Source organism: Mytilus californianus, unplaced genomic scaffold (assembly GCF_021869535.1).
Source record: "Mytilus californianus isolate M0D057914Y unplaced genomic scaffold, xbMytCali1.0.p SCAF_6, whole genome shotgun sequence".
NCBI lineage: Eukaryota > Metazoa > Mollusca > Bivalvia > Mytilida > Mytilidae > Mytilus > Mytilus californianus.
Genome location: NW_026262712.1, coordinates 45663514 through 45684195, shown reverse-complemented (window position 1 = coordinate 45684195; position 20682 = coordinate 45663514). Strand labels below are relative to the sequence as shown.

Below are 20682 nucleotides of genomic sequence, written 5' to 3'. Positions count from 1 at the left end.
GCAAGAAATTGTCAATTGTACAGTATTGCGCAATAGCAAGAAATATTCAATTGCACAGTATTGTGCAAAAGAAGATACTTTGTATAAATTGCTTATTTCTTGATCAATTTCAATGGGGTTTTATTCTTGAATTCTTGGGGTTCTTTAATATGCTGAATCTAACCGTGTATTAAGTTTTTGGATTTTGGGCCCCGTTTTTAAATTGGTCCACATTGAGGTCCAAAGGGTCCAAAATTTAACTTTGTTTGATTTCATCAAAAATTGAATTATTGGGGTTCTTTGATATGCCGAATCTAACCGTGTATTTAGATTTTTAATTTTGGGTCCCGTTTTTTAAATTGGTCTACATTAAGGTCCAAAGGGTCCAAAATTAAACTTAGTTTGATTTTAACAAAAATTGAATTCTTAGGGTTCTTTGATATGCTGAATCTAAACATGTGTTTAGATTTTTGATTATGGGCCCAGTTTTCAAGTTGGTCCAAGTTGGGGTCCAAAATTAAACTTTGTTTGATTTCAACGAAAATTGAATATATGGGGTTCTTTGATATGCTGAATCTAAACATGTATTTAGATTTTAGATTTTTGGCCCAGTTTTCAAGTTGGTCCAAATTGGGGTCCAAAATTAAACTTTGTTTGATTTCAACAAAAATTGAATATATGGGGTTCTTTGATATGCTGAATCTTACCATGTATTTAGATTTTTTATTTGTGGGCCCGCTATCAAATTGGTTCATATTGAGGTCAAAAGGGTCCAAAATTAAACTTTGTTTGATTTCATCAAAAATTGAATTATTGGGGTTCTTTGATATGCCAAATCTAACCGTGTTTTTAGATTTTTAATTTTGGGTCCCGTTTTTTAAATTTGTCTACATTAAGGTCCAAAGGGTCCAAAATTAAACTTAGTTTGATTTTAACAAAAATTGAATTCTTCGGGTACTTTGATATGCTGAATCTAAACATGTGTTTAGATTTTTGATTATGGGACCAGTTTTCAAGTTTGTCCAAGTTGGGGTCCAAAATTAAACTTTGTTTGATTTCAACAAAAATTGAATATATGGGGTTCTTTGATATGCTGAATCTAACCATGTATTTTGATTTTGGACATTGGACCATAATAGGTAAATTAAAAAAATTGAAGTTCTTAGACCACATTCTTTCTGTGTCAGAAACCTATGCTGTGTCAAATATTTAATCACAATCCAAATTCAGAGCTGTATCAAGCTTGAATGTTGTGTCCATACTTGCCCCAACTGTTCAGGGTTCGACCTCTGCGGTCGTATCAAGCTGCGCCCAGCGAAGCATTTTATTCTGATATATATCACATTCCACCGGTCAAGACTATTTATTTTTTTATTTATGTATGCGTTATAATTATTAATATTATGATTACCAAAATGATTATAATTGACATGTGACCTGGGATTAGTATTCGTATAAAATGTATTATGTCCCGCGTGTAACATATCAAATACAGTTATACATGTATTTTAAGGACACGACACCTGGCCTGCAATACACTTAGAAACCTTATCTAATTACTTTATTATTTATAGCACATATAATTTTGCCGAGGTCAAGTACGACTTCACATTCTTGTGTTTACATTTAATTATATGCGGTCAGGGCATATAGATCTATATCTTGTTTATATTTTTTCACGGTTGTAATGGCGATCGTACTACGACGACGCCTAGGAGTTGCGTCACAAACTAAGGCAGATAATCGGAAAAACCTGTCTATATTTACAAACATTACTACCAATGCTATCACTGTTTGGCGAAAATGTAAAACTTTTTGGGAGGAATTTTAAGCCATTTTTTTTAGTAATTGGGAATTTTCTATAGGGGAAAAGGCCGAATTTCGGCTGTAATCTGAGGCAAACAATATCACTGATGATACAATGAAAAGAACTATGTATGTATGCTTATTTTAAATATAAGCTGCTGGAGATAAAGTTATAACTAACTAAGGCATACTTTGAATTAAGACCTTTCGGTTTCAACTCTCTCAGGCAAAGTTTATAGATGGATTTGGCTATTATTGTAAGGTCCTTTTTGGTCATATAGATCTTCATCATTTTCGGCTCTTATACATCAATGGCTTTCAAATAATTGGCTTTGAGCGTTCCTGATGAAGCTTAAAGTAAATCCAGAAAAGAGCTTCGAATGCATGAAATTTATAAAGACTATTAAAGTGTTGTTTCATTTACTTTCTAATTGTATTGTAGGGAAAGACCTGCCAAGCTGTATTGGGTACTATACAGTGCAGAAAAGAGATAAAAGTGATGTTACTATACAAAACTACAAACGAGGAACTGGTGGCCGATCATCTTTCAGTGGAGAAGTAGTTACTGTTTTTGGATCAACTGGATTTTTAGGAAGATTTATAGTGAATAGATTAGGTAACCTTATATACATGATTACATGTATATAGTTATGTTTGATAATCAGATGAGAAATAACATTATATATTTCTTTACTTTGTAGAATTATGAACTTTGGCTGTGAAGGTACCTGTCAGCTTTTTGCTGCTTTTCAATAGCTTAAAAAAGGAAGGTGTAATGTCCATTCAATCCTGTTTTCATCAAATTTACATGGTGTACCATTTGGAATAGTGTCTTAAAATTCTTATGAGCCATTGAACAATGTTGAATATTAGGTGTCAGGAAAATATTCTTCCTTGTTTCTGTGTTTCTCCTTAAATTTACAAACTAGATCACAGTACTGTCTTTTAACAATGGGCTAAACCCATATGGTATAGAAAGCTATAGAAGGTTGAGGAGGGAAACTGGATACATTCAAAAGGGAAAACCGAAAGACATAATTTATATATATATATATTTAAAGTCAACAATTATCAAAAAAAAAACATTTATAGTTTTCCAAATTACAACCACTGCATTACAGGCTCTTGGCTTGAGACAATTAAGCAATGTGACAGTGTTAAATTTATTTGTGAGCACTCAACCCATACCTTACCAGTGAAAGTGCTCTAACAGCTCAACATAAGGACAAACTATAAACGTCAGGTTGAAAGGACTTTACTCATCAAATCAGTACCAAGCACAAAAACAAATAGCGAAATTATAAAACACTCAAAGTATTGATCTAAGAGTACTCACAGTTACTGAAAGCTCGATCTAAGCCCAACTTCAACTAGTAAATTAACAATGTTGTCACAGACTAAGATGTCAAGCAGTATAAAGATGTGATGTTAATTTTGCCAGAAAATGTTTTTGATAAAACCTAGTAAATATCCCTTTCTATGACAACTTCTTTAATAATCTCACAATCAAACTGTGTCATCAAGTCAAATGTGATATTTATGTTATCTTTAATCTTTTATTTTGAATTTCAATATTTATTTTACTATTTGGCCACATGAGCCCCAAAATATACCATCTCTATTATACCTTACCTTTATCTCATTAAAGAAAATGAAAGTCAGGACTTTTAAACTCTGTAGTCAAATTATACCGTAGACTTTACTTTATTTTTATTTTTTTAGGAAAGACAGGAAGTCAGATTATATTACCATGGCGAGGAGATGATGCTAGATGTTGGGGTATGAAGCCCTCTGCAGATTTGGGACAGTTAATAATGCATGTAAGTTATTGTGTTAGAAGTTCCTCCTATGTATTCTGTTGGCATTGTATGTTCTATAAATTACTGTGATGTCCTTCAAAGCAGTGTATATAGTGTTCTAGCTAGTTTTTAAGGGCAGAGGTGCATGATTTAAGATGAAGGGCAACTTAGCATGGTTTCGTTTCTGAAAAGGGACAAACTTGATCAAGTTTATAGATAAAAAATTGAAAAAATTAGATAAATTAATGTATTTTTGCAGGATTTTTGGTATTTTAGGGTTGTAAAAATATTTTCCCAGTAGTTAAAATAATTATTTTGCATTGAGAAGTATGCATTTTCCTTTTGAAAACAAAAATGCATAGGGCAGGACTATTAAGGGCATAGGGGAGCACCGAAAGGGCAGTGGGGAGCTGCATCCCTCTATTTTGGGCTAGCTAGGATACCGCAGGGTCCAAATTTTCTGAAAGTTACTGTGGAGTCCTTGGCTACCTGTTATTCTGTAAATTATTGGTAAGTCGGACCATCAGTGTATCAGTTTTTCTATAAGGTAATTTGAAGTCCTTAAGCTTCCATTTATCATTTTGTCTACATTTTCAGATGTGAAAATATAACCATATTTTCGTAAAATGCAAACTAATTTGAATCCCTCTCTTCCATATTTAAAAAAAATAATCACAAACAGTGGTATTACATTTCTTCAGTATTATTCTTGGTAAAGTTTTACAGTAGAATTATAAGCTTTAATTTTCCTAATTGTTTGTTGAAGTCAGTGGTCGAATATTTTTGATATTTACTGTGTTTTTTTTTTTTAATCTATCATGTAACATTTGACAGGAAATTGATGTAAGAAATGATGATGACATTAGAAAAGTAGTGAAGTATTCAACTGCTGTAGTCAACCTCATTGGAAGAGAATTTGAAACAAGGTATGACATAAAGTTCTTAATCTCTCTGTCTGAAAAAGTTGTGAATAAATTTAACAGAGACTTTTAGTATTATAATATAAAGTTACAATTTATAAAAGTAAACCATTATAGGTCCATTTATGATAAGCAAATGTTCCTTGTACTCCATCAAAAGGTGTTTGACTTATTTCTGAAACTGTTCTGTATTTTTAAGGTTTAAAATTTATAAGTTTTTTCGTTGATAATGATGAGTTTTTTCTTCCATTTCAGAAATTTTACTTACGACGATGTACATAATGTAACAGCTAGGAAAATTGCAAAATATTCAAAAGAGGCTGGAGTTCAAAAATTGCTACATTTTTCCTCATTAAATGCAAGTCCTAATCCACCACAATGTTTTAAAAAAGGTGGCTCAGACTTTCTCAAAAGTAAGGTAAGATATAAAAATCTGTTAAAAGTTATCAGTATAATAGTCCATTGTTTACCTTTTATTATTGGTGTGACATTTTGTTGGGGAATCAAGACATAGGGATCATACATTCTACAGTATAACATCAGAGACCATATATTTCAACATTTAGGTTTTGGCTGTGGTTAAGACATCAATAACTTTGTCAAACTTTCATGGAAGTTTATGAAACTTAGATAGAAGTTTTTTTAAGATAAAAAAAACAGTATCCAGGTTAGAATTAAAAAAATACTGTAAACCAACTAATTTTCGCGAGCGATTTATTTTCGTGACTCGCGAGAAGAAAAACAACGTGATCTTGGATCTTTTCTTTTTAACTACATCAAATATATTTGAAAATCATGAAAATAAATCGCTGTGAGGTGGACTAGGAAGGGCTAAACATGAAATAAAGTATCCGCGAAAATAAGTTTGTTTACAGTATACTTTTTCATTTTTTTGTATTTTAGTAGTGAAAAGACTTTTCTTACAATTTACATATAGATACAGTCATGCCAGTCATGACAGGCAGTGATCCAATTTTTATACGACCGCAAAAATTAAAAATTTTTTGGTCGTATATTGGTATGACGTTGGCGTTGTCGTCGTCGTCGTCCGGCGTCGTCCGAAGACACATTGGTTTTCGCACTCTAACTTTAGTTTAAGTGAATGGATCTCCATGAAATTTTACCATAAGGTTCAATACCACGAAAGGAAGGTTGGGATTGATTTTGGGGGTTATGGTACCAACAGTTAAGGAATTAGGGGCCAAAAAGGGGCCAAAAATAAGCATTTTTGTAACTTCCAGACAATAACTTGTGTGTAAGTGTATGGATCTCTCTGACATTGTACCACAAGGTTCCATATCACAAAGGAAAGGCTGTAATTGATTTTGGGGGTAATTGCCTCAAAATTTTAGGAATTAGGGGCCAAAAAAGGGGCAAAAAACAAGCATTTTTCTAGTTTCATGACAATAACTTGTGTGTAAGTGTTTGGATATTTCTGAAATTGTACTACAAGGTTCCATATCACAAAGGAAAAGCTGGAATTGAGTTTGGGGGTAATTGCCCGAAACGTTTAGGAATTGGGGGCCAAAAAGGGGCCAAAAATAAGCATTTTTCTAGTTTCCAGACAATAACTTGTGTTCAAGTGTATGGATCTCTCTGAAATTGTACTGCAAGGTACCATACCACAAAGGGAAGGGTGGGATTGAGTTTGGGGGTGATGAATCATAAGGGGGTTCAAAAAATTTGGGGGGGGGATTTTTTTTTACTTTTTTTCTTTTTTTTCCATTTTTTTTCTTTTAAAATTTTCCATTTTAAGTTGGTTATTTCTGATTAATATTTAAAAGCAAATAATAATGATATGGTAGGAGATACACACCAAACAGGATGTGTAAATTATTATATAATAAGTATTGTGCAATAGCAAGAAATTTTCAATTGCACAGTATTGCACAATAGCAAGAAATCTTCAATTGCACAGTATTGCGCAATAGCAAGAAATCTTCAATTGCACAGTATTGCGCAATAGCAAGAAATATCCAATAGCACAATATTGCGCAATAGCAAGAAATTGTCAATTGTACAGTATTGTGCAATAGCAAGAAATATTCAATTGCACAGTATTGTGCAAAAGAAGATACTTCGTATAAATTGCTTATTTCTTGATCAATTTCAATGGGGTTTTATTCTTGAATTCTTGGGGTTCTTTAATATGCTGAATCTAACCGTGTATTAAGTTTTTGGATTTTGGGCCCCGTTTTTAAATTGGTCCACATTGAGGTCCAAAGGGTCCAAAATTTAACTTTGTTTGATTTCATCAAAAATTGAATTATTGGGGTTCTTTGATATGCCGAATCTAACCGTGTATTTAGATTCTTAATTTTTGGTTCCGTTTTCAAATTGGTCTACATTAAGGTCCAAAGGGTCCAAAATTAAACTTAGTTTGATTTTAACAAAAATTGAATTTTTAGGGTTCTTTGATATGCTGAATCTAAACATGTATTTAGATTTTTGATTATGGGCCCAGTTTTCAAGTTGGTCCAAATCGGGGTCCAAAATTAAACTTTGTTTGATTTCAACAAAAATTGAATATATGGGGTTCTTTGATATGCTGAATTTAACCATGTATTTAGATTTTTGATTTTTGGGCCCCGTTATCAACTTTGTCCACATTGAGGTCAAAAGGGTCCAAAATTAAACTTTGTTTGATTTCATCAAAAATTGAATTCTTGGGGTTCTTTGATATGCTGAATCTAACCATGTATTTAGATTTTGGATATTGGACCATAATAGGTGAATGTCCAATTTAAAATTTTTAAGTTCTTAGACCACATTCATTCTGTGTCAGAAACCTATGCTGTGTCAAATATTTAATCACAATCCAAATTCAGAGCTGTATCAAGCTTGAATGTTGTGTCCATATTTGCCCCAACTGTTCAGGGTTCGACCTCTGCGGTCGTATCAAGCTGCGCCCTTCGAAGCATTTTATTTTTTTTTACATCAATAACTTCATAGAGTTTTATTGTCGAGCCTGCGACTTTTGGTCGCAGAAAGCTCGATATAGGGATAGTGATCCGGCGGCGGCGGCGGCGGCGGCGTTAGCTAACTTCTTAAAAGCTTTATATTTCAGAAGGTGGAAGACCTGGATGCTTCATACTTTGTATATGGATGCCTCATGTTACGAAGTTTCCGTCAGTCACATGTCCAATGTCCTTGACCTCATTTTCATGGTTCAGTGACTACTTGAAAAAAAAGTTAACATTTTTTGTAATGTTAAATTCTCTCTTATTATAAGTAGTAGGATAACTATATTTGGTATGTGCGTACCTTGCAAGGTCCTCATGCCCGTCAGACAGTTTTCACTTGACCTCGACCTCATTTCATGGATCAGTGAACAAGGTTAAGTTTTGGTGGTCAAGTCCATATCTCAGATACTATAAGCAATAGGTCTAGTATATTCGGTGTATGGAAGGACTGTAAGGTGTACATGTCCAACTGGCAGGTGTCATCTGACCTTGACCTCATTTTCATGGTTCAGTGGTTATAGTTAAGTTTTTGTGTTTTGGTCTGTTTTTCTTATACTGTATGCAATAGGTCTACTATATTTGGTGTATGGAATGATTGTAAGGTGTACATGTCTAGCTGGCAGGTGTCATCTGACCTTGACCTCGTTTTCATGGTTCAGTGGTCAAAGTTAAGTTTTTGAGTTTTGGTCTTTTTTTCTAATACTATATGCCATAGGTCAACTATATTTGGTGTATGGAAATATTTTATGATCTATATGTCAGTCACGCAGGTTTTATATGACCTTGACCTCATTTTCACGGTTCATTGATCAGTGTTAAGTTTTTGTGTTTTGGTCTGTTTTTCTTAAACTATAAGCAATAGGTCAACTATATTTGTTATATGGAAGAATTGTTAACTGTACATGTCTGCCTGGCACGGTTCATCTGACCTTGACCTCATTTTCATGGTTCATTGGTCAATGTTTAGTTTTCTTGGTTAATGTTAAGTTTATGTGACAGTTGTAATAAAGCTTTATATTTAGGACTATCAACATAATATCAATGATTAGTAAAGAAGGCGAGACATTTCAGTGTGTGCACTCTTGTGAAACTTTGCCAGAAGATTTTTACTATAGCATCTGATGAAAAAATTTTGACTTTAAAAAATAAAATCTGTATTTTATTGATAAATGGACTTTCTATATGGTCAATATTTAAAACTGATTATATGTTTCAGTATGCAGGAGAAGTAGCTGTTAGGGAAGAATTTCCCGAGGCCATCATATTCAGACCAGCAGACATATTTGGAGATGAAGATAGATTTATAAGATACTACATTAGTAGATGTAAGTTGTTTTCAATGGATATAATGCAACTGATTACTGAGCTATTTGTTAATTTTAGAACATATTTTTTCTAAGTGAAAAAAAAGGTACTGTGGAGTCCTTCTATTTTTATGCCCCACCTAGGGGCATTATGTTTTTCGGTCTGTGCGTCCGTTCGTCCGTCTGTCCCACTTCAGGTTAAAATTTTTGGTCAAGGTAGTTTTTGATGAAGTTGAAGTCCAATCAACTTGAAACTTAGTACACATGTTCCCTATGATATGATCTTTCTAATTGTAATGCCAAATTAGAGTTTTGACCCCAATTTCACGGTCCACTGAACATAGAAAATGATAGTGCGAGTGGGGCATCCGTGTACTATGGACACATTCTTGTTGTAAATATCAATTTTCATTTGAAAAAAGTTGCTAGGTCTGATAGGGTACCTTATTTCCTGGTTCCAACATTTGCTCTGATCAAAGTATTTTAACTGAAATTTTTATGCACTCTTCTTAATAAGACGAGACGTATTCTGGTATACTGTTGTCCGTCTGTCCCTTGTCAACACTTCAGACAATAACTCAAAAATGTTTTTTTGTGATATAAACAATTCGCCAAAGTTTCATGAAATTTGGTTAAATTACCCAATTTTCACAAAACTTTGGTGAATTGTTTATATATGTTGACGTATGCTCCCTTTCAATTATTATAAATTTTAGATTTTTTCCAAGTTGAGGGATTTTATTCATAAACAAATGGTGGATCTACCAGTTTTCTGACTATAACTCAAAAATGCTTTGAGAAAGTTTCATGAAACTTTGGTGTATAGTTCATATATATTGACATAAGTTCCCTTTTGATTTGGATTTTTTTTTATTTAAAGTTTGGAGTATTAGGACTTTATTCATAAAAAATGGGGGTTTTCCAAATTTCGGACAATAACTCAAAAACACAGAGCAGTTTTCATGAAACTTTTGTGACTTGTTTATATCTATTGCAATAAGCTCCCTTTTTTTTTTTTTTTTGATATATTTCTGAAATGACATTGCGGAGTTATGGTACTTTATTTGTTGAAAAATCATTGAAAACTCCATTTTTCACACTATTGGACGGTTATAGAAGTTTATTCTTTCAAAAATAGTGCCAAATGTTTCGTGATTTGTGTCAATGGGTACCACTCAGTGTGCATGTCTTTTTATTTAGCTCACCTGGCCCAATGGGCCAAGTGAGCTTTTCTCATCACTTGGCATCCGTCAACTGTCACCATCCGTTAACCAAACTTGGCCACAATCATCATTGAGGTATCTAGTTTAAAAAATGTGTCCAATGACCTGGCCTGCCAACCAAGATGGCTACCGTTGCTAAAATTAGTACATAGGGTTAAAATGTAGATTTTGGCTTATATCTCTGAAACCAAAGCATTAATAGCAAATCTGACATGGGGGTAAAATTGTTCATCAGGTCAAGATCTATCTGCTCTGAAATTTTCAGACAAATCAGACAACCCTTTGTTGGGTTACTGTCCCAGAATTGGTAATTTTAAGAAAATTTTGCAGTTTTTTGTCGAGCCTGCGACTTTTGTCGCAGAAAGCTTGCCATAGCGAAAGTGATCCGGCGGCGGCGGCGGTGTTAGCTAACTTCTTAAAAGCTTTATATTTTAGAAGGTGGAAGGTCTGGATGCTTCATACTTTGTATATGGATGCGTCATGTTACGAAGTTTCCGGCAGTCACATGTCCAATGTCCTTGACCTCATTTTCATGGTTCAGTGACTACTTGAAAAAAAGTTCAGATTTTTTGTAATGTTAGATTCTCTCTTATTATAAGTAATAGGATAACTATATTTGGTATGTGCCTACCTTGCAAGGTCCTAATGCCCGTCAGACAGTTTTCACTTGACCTCGACCTCATTTCATGGATCAGTGAACAAGGTTAAGTTTTGGTGGTCAAGTCCATATCTCAGATACTATAAGCAATAGGTCTAGTATATTCGGTGTATGGAAGGACTGTAAGGTGTACATGTCCAACTGGCAGGTGTCATCTGACCTTGACCTCATTTTCATGGTTCAGTGGTTATAGTTAAGTTTTTGTGTTTTGGTCTGTTTTTTGTCGAGCCTGCGACTTTTGTCGCAGAAAGCTCGACATAGGGATAGCGATCCGGCGGCGGCAGCGTTAGCTAACTTCTTAAAAGCTTTATATTTTAGAAGATGGAAGACCTGGATGCTTCATACTTTGTATATGGATGCCTCATGTTACGAAGTTTCCGTCAGTCACATGTCCAATGTCCTTGACCTCATTTTCATGGTTCAGTGACTACTTGAAAAAAAAGTTCAGATTTTTTGTAATGTTAAATTCTCTCTTATTATAAGTAATAGGATAACTATATTTGGTATGTGCGTACCTTGCAAGGTCCTCATGCCCGTCAGACAGTTTTCACTTGACCTCGACCTCATTTCATGGATCAGTGAACAAGGTTAAGTTTTGGTGGTCAAGTCCATATCTCAGATACTATAAGCAATAGGTCTAGTATATTCGGTGTATGGAAGGACTGTAAGGTGTACATGTCCAACTGGCAGGTGTCATCTGACCTTGACCTCATTTTCATGGTTCAGTGGTTATAGTTAAGTTTTTGTGTTTTGGTCTGTTTTTCTTATACTGTATGCAATAGGTCTACTATATTTGGTATATGGAATGATTGTAAGGTGTACATGTCTAGCTGGCAGGTGTCATCTGACCTTGACCTCATTTTCATGGTTCAGTGGTTATAGTTAAGTTTTTGTGTTTTGGTCTGTTTTTCTTATACTGTATGCAATAGGTCTACTATATTTGGTGTATGGAATGATTGTAAGGTGTACATGTCTAGCTGGCAGGTGTCATCTGACCTTGACCTCATTCTCATGGTTCAGTGGTCAAAGTTAAGTTTTTGAGTTTTGGTCTTTCTTTCTAATACTGCATGCAATAGGTCAGCTATATTTGGTGTATGGAATGATTGTAAGGTGTACATGTCTAGCTGGCAGGTGTCATCTTACCTTGACCTCATTTTCATGGTTCAGAGGTCAAAGTTAAGTTTTTGAGTTTTGGTCTTTTTTTCTAATACTATATGCAATAGTTCAACTATATTTGGTGTATGGAAATATTTTATGATCTATATGTCAGTCACGCAGGTTTTATTTGACCTTGACCTCATTTTCAAGGTTCATTGCTCAGTGTTAAGTTTTTGTGTTTTCGTCTGTTTTTTGTCGAGCCTGTGACTTTTGTCGCAGAAAGCTCGACATAGGGATAGCGATCCGGCGGCGGCGGCGGCGTTAGCTAACTTCTTAAAAGCTTTATATTTTAGAAGATGGAAGACCTGGATGCTTCATACTTTGTATATGGATGCCTCATGTTACGAAGTTTCCGTCAGTCACATGTCCAATGTCCTTGACCTCATTTTCATGGTTCAGTGACTACTTGAAAAAAAAGTTCAGATTTTTTGTAATGTTAAATTCTCTCTTATTATAAGTAATAGGATAACTATATTTGGTATGTGCGTACCTTGCAAGGTCCTCATGCCCGTCAGACTGTTTTCACTTGACCTCGACCTCATTTCATGGATCAGTGAACAAGGTTAAGTTTTCGTGGTCAAGTCCATATCTCAGATACTATAAGCAATAGGTCTAGTATATTCGGTGTATGGAAGGACTGTAAGGTGTACATGTCCAACTGGCAGGTGTCATTTGACCTTGACCTCATTTTCATGGTTCAGTGGTTATAGTTAAGTTTTTGTGTTTTGGTCTGTTTTTCTTATACTGTATGCAATAGGTCTACTATATTTGGTGTATGGAATGATTGTAAGGTGTACATGTCTAGCTGGCAGGTGTCATCTGACCTTGACCTCATTTTCATGGTTCAGTGGTCAAAGTTAAGTTTTTGAGTTTTGGTCTTTCTTTCTAATACTGCATGCAATAGGTCAGCTATATTTGGTGTATGGAATGATTGTAAGGTGTACATGTCTAGCTGGCAGGTGTCATCTTACCTTGACCTCATTTTCATGGTTCAGAGGTCAAAGTTAAGTTTTTGAGTTTTGGTCTTTTTTTCTAATACTATATGCAATAGTTCAACTATATTTGGTGTATGGAAATATTTTATGATCTATATGTCAGTTACGCAGGTTTTATTTGACCTTGACCTCATTTTCAAGGTTCATTGCTCAGTGTTAAGTTTTTGTGTTTTCGTCTGTTTTTCTTAAACTATAAGCAATAGGTCAACTATATTTGTTGAATGGAAGAATTGTTAGCTGTACATGCCTGCCTAGCATGGTTCATCTGACCTTGACCTCATTTTCATGGTTCATTGGTCAATGTTTAGTTTACTTGGTTAATGTTAAGTTTATGTGACAGTTGTTATAAAGCTTTATATTTAGGACTATCAACATAATATCAATGATTAGTAAAGAAGGCGAGACATTTCAGCGTGTGCACTCTTGTCTTAAACTATAAGCAATAGGTCAACTATATTTGTTGTATGGAAGAATTGTTAGCTGTACATGCCTGCCTAGCATGGTTCATCTGACCTTGACCTCATTTTCATGGTTCATTGGTCAATGTTTAGTTTACTTGGTTAATGTTAAGTTTATGTGACAGTTGTAATAAAGCTTTATATTTAGGACTATCAACATAATATCAATGATTAGTAAAGAAGGCGAGACATTTCAGCGTGTGCACTTTTGTCTTATACTGTATGCCATAGGTCTACTATATTTGGTGTATGGAATGATTGTAAGGTGTACATGTCTAGCGGGTAGGTGTCATCTGACCTTGACCTCATTTTCATGGTTCAGTGGTCAAAGTTAAGTTTTTGAGTTTTGGTCTTTTTTTCTAATACTATGTGCAATAGTTCAACTATATTTGGTATGTGCGTACCTTGCAAGGTCCTCATGCCTGTCAGACAGTTTTCACTTGACCTCGACCTCATTTCATGGATCAATGAACAAGGTTAAGTTTTGGTGGTCAAGTCCATATCTCAGATACTATAAGCAATAGGTCTAGTATATTCGGTGTATGGAAGGACTGTAAGGTGTACATGTCCAACTGGCAGGTCTCATCTGACCTTGACCTCATTTTCATGGTTCAGTGGTTATAGTTAAGTTTTTGTGTTTTGGTCTGTTTTTCTTATACTGTATGCCATAGGTCTACTATATTTGGTGTATGGAATGATTGTAAGGTGTACATGTCTAGCGGGCAGGTGTCATCTGACCTTGACCTCATTTTCATGGTTCAGTGGTCAAAGTTAAGTTTTTGAGTTTTGGTCTTTTTTTCTAATACTATGTGCAATAGTTCAACTATATTTGGTATGTGCGTACCTTGCAAGGTCCTCATGCCTGTCAGACAGTTTTCACTTGACCTCGACCTCATTTCATGGATCAATGAACAAGGTTAAGTTTTGGTGGTCAAGTCCATATCTCAGATACTATAAGATAGGTCTAGTATATTCGGTGTATGGAAGGACTGTAAGGTGTACATGTCCAACTGGCAGGTGTCATCTGACCTTGACCTCATTTTCATGGTTCAGTGGTTATAGTTAAGTTTTTGTGTTTTGGTCTGTTTTTCTTATACTGTATGCCATAGGTCTACTATATTTGGTGTATGGAATGATTGTAAGGTGTACATGTCTAGCGGGCAGGTGTCATCTGACCTTGACCTCATTTTCATAGTTCAGTGGTCAAAGTTAAGTTTTTGAGTTTTGGTCTTTTTTTCTAATACTATGTGCAATAGTTCAACTATATTTGGTATGTGCGTACCTTGCAAGGTCCTCATGCCTGTCAGACAGTTTTCACTTGACCTCGACCTCATTTCATGGATCAAGGAACAAGGTTAAGTTTTGGTGGTCAAGTCCATATCTCAGATACTATAAGCAATAGGTCTAGTATATTCGGTGTATGGAAGGACTGTAAGGTGTACATGTCCAACTGGCAGGTGTCATCTGACCTTGACCTCATTTTCATGGTTCAGTGGTTATAGTTAAGTTTTTGTGTTTTGGTCTGTTTTTCTTATACTGTATGCAATAGTTCAACTATATTTGGTGTATGGAAATATTTTATGATCTATTTGGCAGTCACACAGGTTTTATTTGACCTTGACCTCATTTTCAAGGTTCATTGCTCAGTGTTAAGTTTTTGTGTTTTGGTCTGTTTTTCTTAAACTATAAGCAATAGGTCAACTCTATTTGTTGTATGGAAGAATTGTTAGCTGTACATGCCTGCCTAGCATGGTTCATCTGACCTTGACCTCATTTTCATGGTTCATTGGTCAATGTTTAGTTTACTTGGTTAATGTTAAGTTTATGTGACAGTTGTAATAAAGCTTTATATTTAGGACTATCAACATAATATCAATGATTAGTAAAGAAGGCGAGACATTTCAGCGTGTGCACTCTTGTGGTTATTATCTTCAATATTATTATAGATAGAGATAAAATGTAAACAGCAATAATGTACAGCAAAGTAAGATCTACAAATAAGTCAACATGACCAAAATGGTCAATTGACCCCTTAAGGAGTTATTGCGCTTTATTGTCAACTTTTAACAATTTTTTGTAATCTTTTACAAAAATCTTCTCCTATGAAACTACTGAGACAAATTTAACCAAACTAAGCCACAATCATCATTAGGGTATCTAGTTTAAAAAATGTGTCTGATGACCTCGCCTACCAACAAACATGGCCGACATGGCTAAAAATAGAACATAGGGGTAAAATGCAAGTTTTGTCTATTATTTTTGAACCATTATAAATAGAGAACATCTGAAAGGAGCAAAAATGTTCAGAATAATGAGCTCTACCAATTGTCCATATACCTCAAAACTGTTAGACAAATTCTTACAGGAGTTATTGCACATAAACATGATAAATGACAAATTTTACCATTTTTTTTCATTTTTGTCTATTATCATGAAAACTATGATATTTAGAGAGAAACATTTTTTTTCGGTTATGCCTTATATGATTTAAATTATAATAGATAAATAAACACTTTAAATCAAAAAAATGATCAGCAAGGCAAGATCTATTAAAAGGTCAAATTTTGCCGATATAGTAAGTAGACTGTCACTCTTCATAGAAGTGATTGCCCTTAAATGAGGATTTTTTTTAACCTCTTTTGTGTTTAGAGCAAAAACTAAAGAAGATAGAGAGAAACTAAACAGACTAAAAGATCAGTAATACAAGATCAACTAAATAGAGATTTTTGTCATGAAGTCTATTCTAGTCTACAATGTTGGAGAGCGTCCTTTGTTTGATATGCACATAGACCAAGGTGTGAAGGTGAGCGACACAGGTTCTTTCGAGCCTCTAGTTTGTTTTTTTTGGGGGGGGGGGGGGGGGGGGGGGGTTATATGAGCAGTACTCACAGTATTTCTAGTTGATCATTTAAATCCATTTAAAGCATTAAGATGAGCTAAAAGGGCAAAGAGTGCTTCATGCACTCATGTTGCAGGTATTTATTAAGTATTAAATCCATGGTTTCCTCTCACCATACTAATTTGTTATATTACATTTAGAACTAAACAACTTCCAATTGTAAAGAAATGACATTTTGACAAGTGTGAACAATTGAATTATCAGATAGAAATATGAAATCATAACAGGGTAGGTCACCTCAACCATCATTTTCTACAGGTATCCAGATGTACTTGTTATTGACCATTCATATATGCTATGCTCTTTGCATTTTGTAGACTTATGTTGTCTAAAGAATTTTACTATTTTCAGAATAAATATCCCCCTTTTTATCATTTTTCAGTGAGAAGATATGCAGCTTTTAAGACTCCATTATGGCAAAAGGGACAAAAGACAATTAAAAAACCTGTCTATGTAAGTTTCCTTTAAAATAAGTTCATGTATTTGTTTCAAAGCCTTGTACAAACATATTTTTTTATTATCTGACTATGTATGGCTACAATTCTTTCAACAGTTCCAAATGTAATATTTTTGATAGAAACCATCAGTTATGAAGTCATAAATGAAGATCTAAATTTCAAAGTAATGTGAGGGGATAAATACCTGATTTATCTTAGTGTCAACTTCACAAACAATGGGTTAATAGGGTCAGTGACTATATCACAAATGCATATACGGTCAATGCAATTCTAATGCATGAATAGGTTAGATGCAGTATAAATACTATTATTTAATCGTTTATTACAGGTAACAGATGTTACTGATGGTGTTATGAGTGCTTTGAATGATCCTGATGCAGCTGGAAAGACCTTTGAACTCGTTGGGTAAGAAATGGTGTAAACATTTTATATAGTATTTACATTTGATAAAATCTGTCAACAGTTTGTTCCTTTCTTATTTCTTATGTTATAAAGTTACAATTATGTCATAATATGCACCTTATTTATGAAAATGAAGAAAAATGCTGTATTTATGCATTTCCATCCATATTTCCTAAGTGGAAACATCATACTCAACCAAGAAACTACATAATTTTAATGAAGCTTTATTATACTTAAAATTGATGCAAAAAAGGATGAGTAAAGAAATTATGCTAAATATACAACTTTCATCATGGTTTGTAGCCACGTCTAATTTGAAAACAAAAATGTATTTTCTGAACACCTTTAATCTTAGTATTGTTGGGACAAATTTCAGATCAAGTGAGCTAACTTTAAATTTTCAGTAAGATAGGAAAAAATGAACCAAATAAAGTCCTTATTGTCCTTTTCTCCTTTAGCAGAAACAATCAAAGATCGGGGATTAATAACAAATTCTCCAACCAATGAAAAACTTTAAAAAACAAAATGTAATATCAGGCATTTGACCACTTCTAACAAGGTTTCTAATTTGGGATTAACAAAACATACACAAAAGAACATCAAAAATCCTGTACAGGAAAAGCACTTGACTATTAACAAAATTGAACATGCGTGTTGTGTCCCGGTACTGACTTCAGTAAAGTTTGAATTCATGTGAGGGGGGATATCTACATGATTTATCTTTGAAGTAAATTTAGCAGAAATTATCCTGTTACAAAAATATCCCACTTTACAGTACTTTGTTTGAATTTCATTTTACATACATCAATAAATAATTAATACATTAACAAAAAAAGGTCATGATTTAGGTGTAATTAATGTAGGTATACATACCCCTTGAAAACTTTTTTTTTAATTTAACACTCACTTAGCAGATGATATTTGTATAATTTTGTATTATGATTAACATATAATGATGATTTTATAGTATTTATTTGTTTTGTTAATTTCAGGCCTGGCAGCTACTATTTATGTGATATTCTAGATTTCATCTATAAATGTGCTAGATATCCAACAGGAAATATATGTGGTATTGGGCCAGTTTTTAAGTAAGATTATTGAATATATTTATGCTTATATTTCATTACTAATAATTTAAAAATTAAACATGATTACCATTCTGTTACCCAGTATTGCTTCCCAAAACAAAGTTGGGAAAAGGATAAAGGTTGCCATCATTAATTTGTTAATTCTTTCGTTAGAATTTTTGTCTTGAGTAAGTTTAGCTTTAAGTACAAAAAAAAAATGTACAAGAACTAAACAACTACTTACCGTATATCAGGTTTTTTTCACATGTGTTTAATTTTCGCTTTGTTCTCGGTACCTAAAGAAACGCGAAAATTTGACCACTTGTAAATTTCCCTGCATATTCCCAGATTTATCGCTGTCTAAACGCTTCATACATTATACTGTAAATTGTAGAGTTTACATGAAATTGCTATGCAAACTCATTTCACCCTAAAGGTGAAATTACAATATCTTTTAAATCGGTCTTTTGTGTTAATTGGCAGATCACAAAAGTGTGCATCATTAATTAAGATCTATGTTTTCATGATAATTAAATATTTAATCATACATGTCATCCCATTGTGACAACACAGCAGTCAGTGACATGTTCAAAAACGTTATGGTAATAAGCGATGATCCATTGAGTGTTGTCATAACCCATATTTTAGTTTGAAGTACTAGTATTTATTTGTTATCGATTCTCTGTCAGTCAATGAAGTTTATGTTGATTATGTCTTTAACAATTTAGTATGGTGATTTTTTTGCATGAACTTTCAAATTCAGTGAAAATTAAACACAGTGAAAATTTGACCTGCCAATTTTTACATCAAATTGCGAAAAAAAACCGACGCGAATTTTGGCAGTGAGTAAATTACTGTTCTAGAGTTATGTCCCTTTATAACTTGGAAAATTGCTAATCTTTTATTAAGTTTTACCCTTGTCCATCAGTACGTCCCAAAGTTGGTTTCCATTCTCTAACTTAAGTTTGCCTCAACCAAATGTTATGAAACTTATACACAATGCTTATTACCACTAAACACAGATCAAGTTTGAATTTTGGTGGAGTCACTTTATCCGTTCTAGAGTTATGCCCCTTTACAAATGGAAAAACTGCTGAATTTTCGTTTCCATTTTCTAACTTTAGTTTGCCTAAAAACCAAATGTTATGAAACTTATACACAATGCTTATTACCACAAAACACAGATCAAGTTTGAATTTTGGTTGCGTCACTATAAGTTTTCTAGAGTTATGCCCCTTTACAAATGGAAAAATTGCTGTATTTTTCGTTTCCTTCTCTAACATAAGTTAGCCTCATGAAAACAAAACAGTGAAAATATGAAAATAACACACATTGGACACAAAAATACTACAATAGAACTCTTTACAAAAACTAGCAGTGACTTCCAAAACTCTCAAAAAGTATTTTCACATATAATAAGCAAGCTTGAGCTGGGGCATTTGTGTCCTTAGACACATTCTTCTCTTATTTTAATAAAGTTTTTCATGTGACATGCCTGTCTAACTTTGATAACAAGTACATCATTGTTTATTTACATTGAACCTGCCTAAACTGAACTCGTGTATTGAGGTCATAAATGCTTTAGTGTGTTAACCTGCGAAAATCAAACCTCTGTCAAATCTTAGCCAAATCTCAAAGAGCTTAAATTTGAACAGTGTTCCCTTTATATTATAGTAGTGCATGTGACAAAGGATTTCAACATGCATCATGTAAATACCTGTTTGGTAATTCAATATTTACAAATACTTTTTTTTTCAGAGGAAGAGCCCAATTCTTTGACAAATTTCACTTTTTATCTCATGGATATCCAAGATTTGTATTGGACAGACTAGAAAAGGTAAGATTATTATATATAATGTGGATTTAATAAAAAAAAAAAAAATTTGAAAGTTTTTTTAATGGTTTTGTCAAAGTCTGCATACAAGCCTTTAGAAAATGTGTACTCTGTTGAACATTTAAATTCATGGTTCACCTTAAGGCAAAGTGTACGTAATTAACTACTCCACAGATATTTTTTAAATTTTACATATGGATTCTGCTTGTAAAAATACATCAGAAAATAAAATAAAAAAAGGGGGTAACCGTTTTCGTTTTTCAGATACAAGCTGTTGAAATTAACAGCATGATACGCCAAAAATACAAAGGATATATAGGGAAAATCATAAAAATCAGCAGATATTTTTACTTTATCAAGATTTTCTAATTCGTTGGTCCACAGAATTTTTTTAAAAATCGATAAACGATTCAAAAATGAACGACGTATCCATTGGTGCAAAGAAAGTCCTTAGCAACCGTGCTAGTTTTCAAGCTATATCCTGTGGAAGTTTGATTTTTAGCGGAAAAAATAAAAATATTCGGCGACGTTATTGATGTCTACTGTAACGTCACCACATTCAACTTACTCTATAACGCTATCATACAGTACAGTGTCGTAACAAAATCGTGAGTGTGTATAACCCATTTTCCTAATTATTGCAATTGCTCGAACGTAATCAATTGATAAGGAAATAAACTGACTCTTTTTTTAGGATATTTCTGCTGCCAAAAAAATGCAAGTTGGCAAATAAATATACTGCAAGTGAAAGAAAGTTAC

General features: G+C 33.6%; 1 protein-coding gene and 1 long non-coding RNA gene across 2 annotated transcripts in view; one reads left to right on the top strand and one right to left on the bottom strand.

Moving 5' to 3' along the window:
- Positions 1-20682, top strand: part of LOC127706434 (NADH dehydrogenase [ubiquinone] 1 alpha subcomplex subunit 9, mitochondrial-like) — a 35232-nt gene that overhangs the window by 9610 nt on the left and 4940 nt on the right. The window contains exons 2-10 of the mRNA XM_052211067.1: positions 2228-2401; positions 3508-3605; positions 4419-4510; positions 4760-4922; positions 8684-8792; positions 16545-16615; positions 16949-17025; positions 18015-18110; positions 19848-19926. Coding sequence (XP_052067027.1) covers positions 2228-2401; positions 3508-3605; positions 4419-4510; positions 4760-4922; positions 8684-8792; positions 16545-16615; positions 16949-17025; positions 18015-18110; positions 19848-19926 — 959 coding nt within the window. The remainder of the gene's footprint in view (positions 1-2227; positions 2402-3507; positions 3606-4418; positions 4511-4759; positions 4923-8683; positions 8793-16544; positions 16616-16948; positions 17026-18014; positions 18111-19847; positions 19927-20682) is intronic.
- Positions 10381-14216, bottom strand: LOC127706459 (uncharacterized). The gene is made up of 3 exons (XR_007984471.1): positions 13861-14216; positions 10983-11360; positions 10381-10441 (listed from the first exon to the last, which is right to left on the bottom strand). It is a non-coding gene; the product is annotated as an uncharacterized LOC127706459 (long non-coding RNA).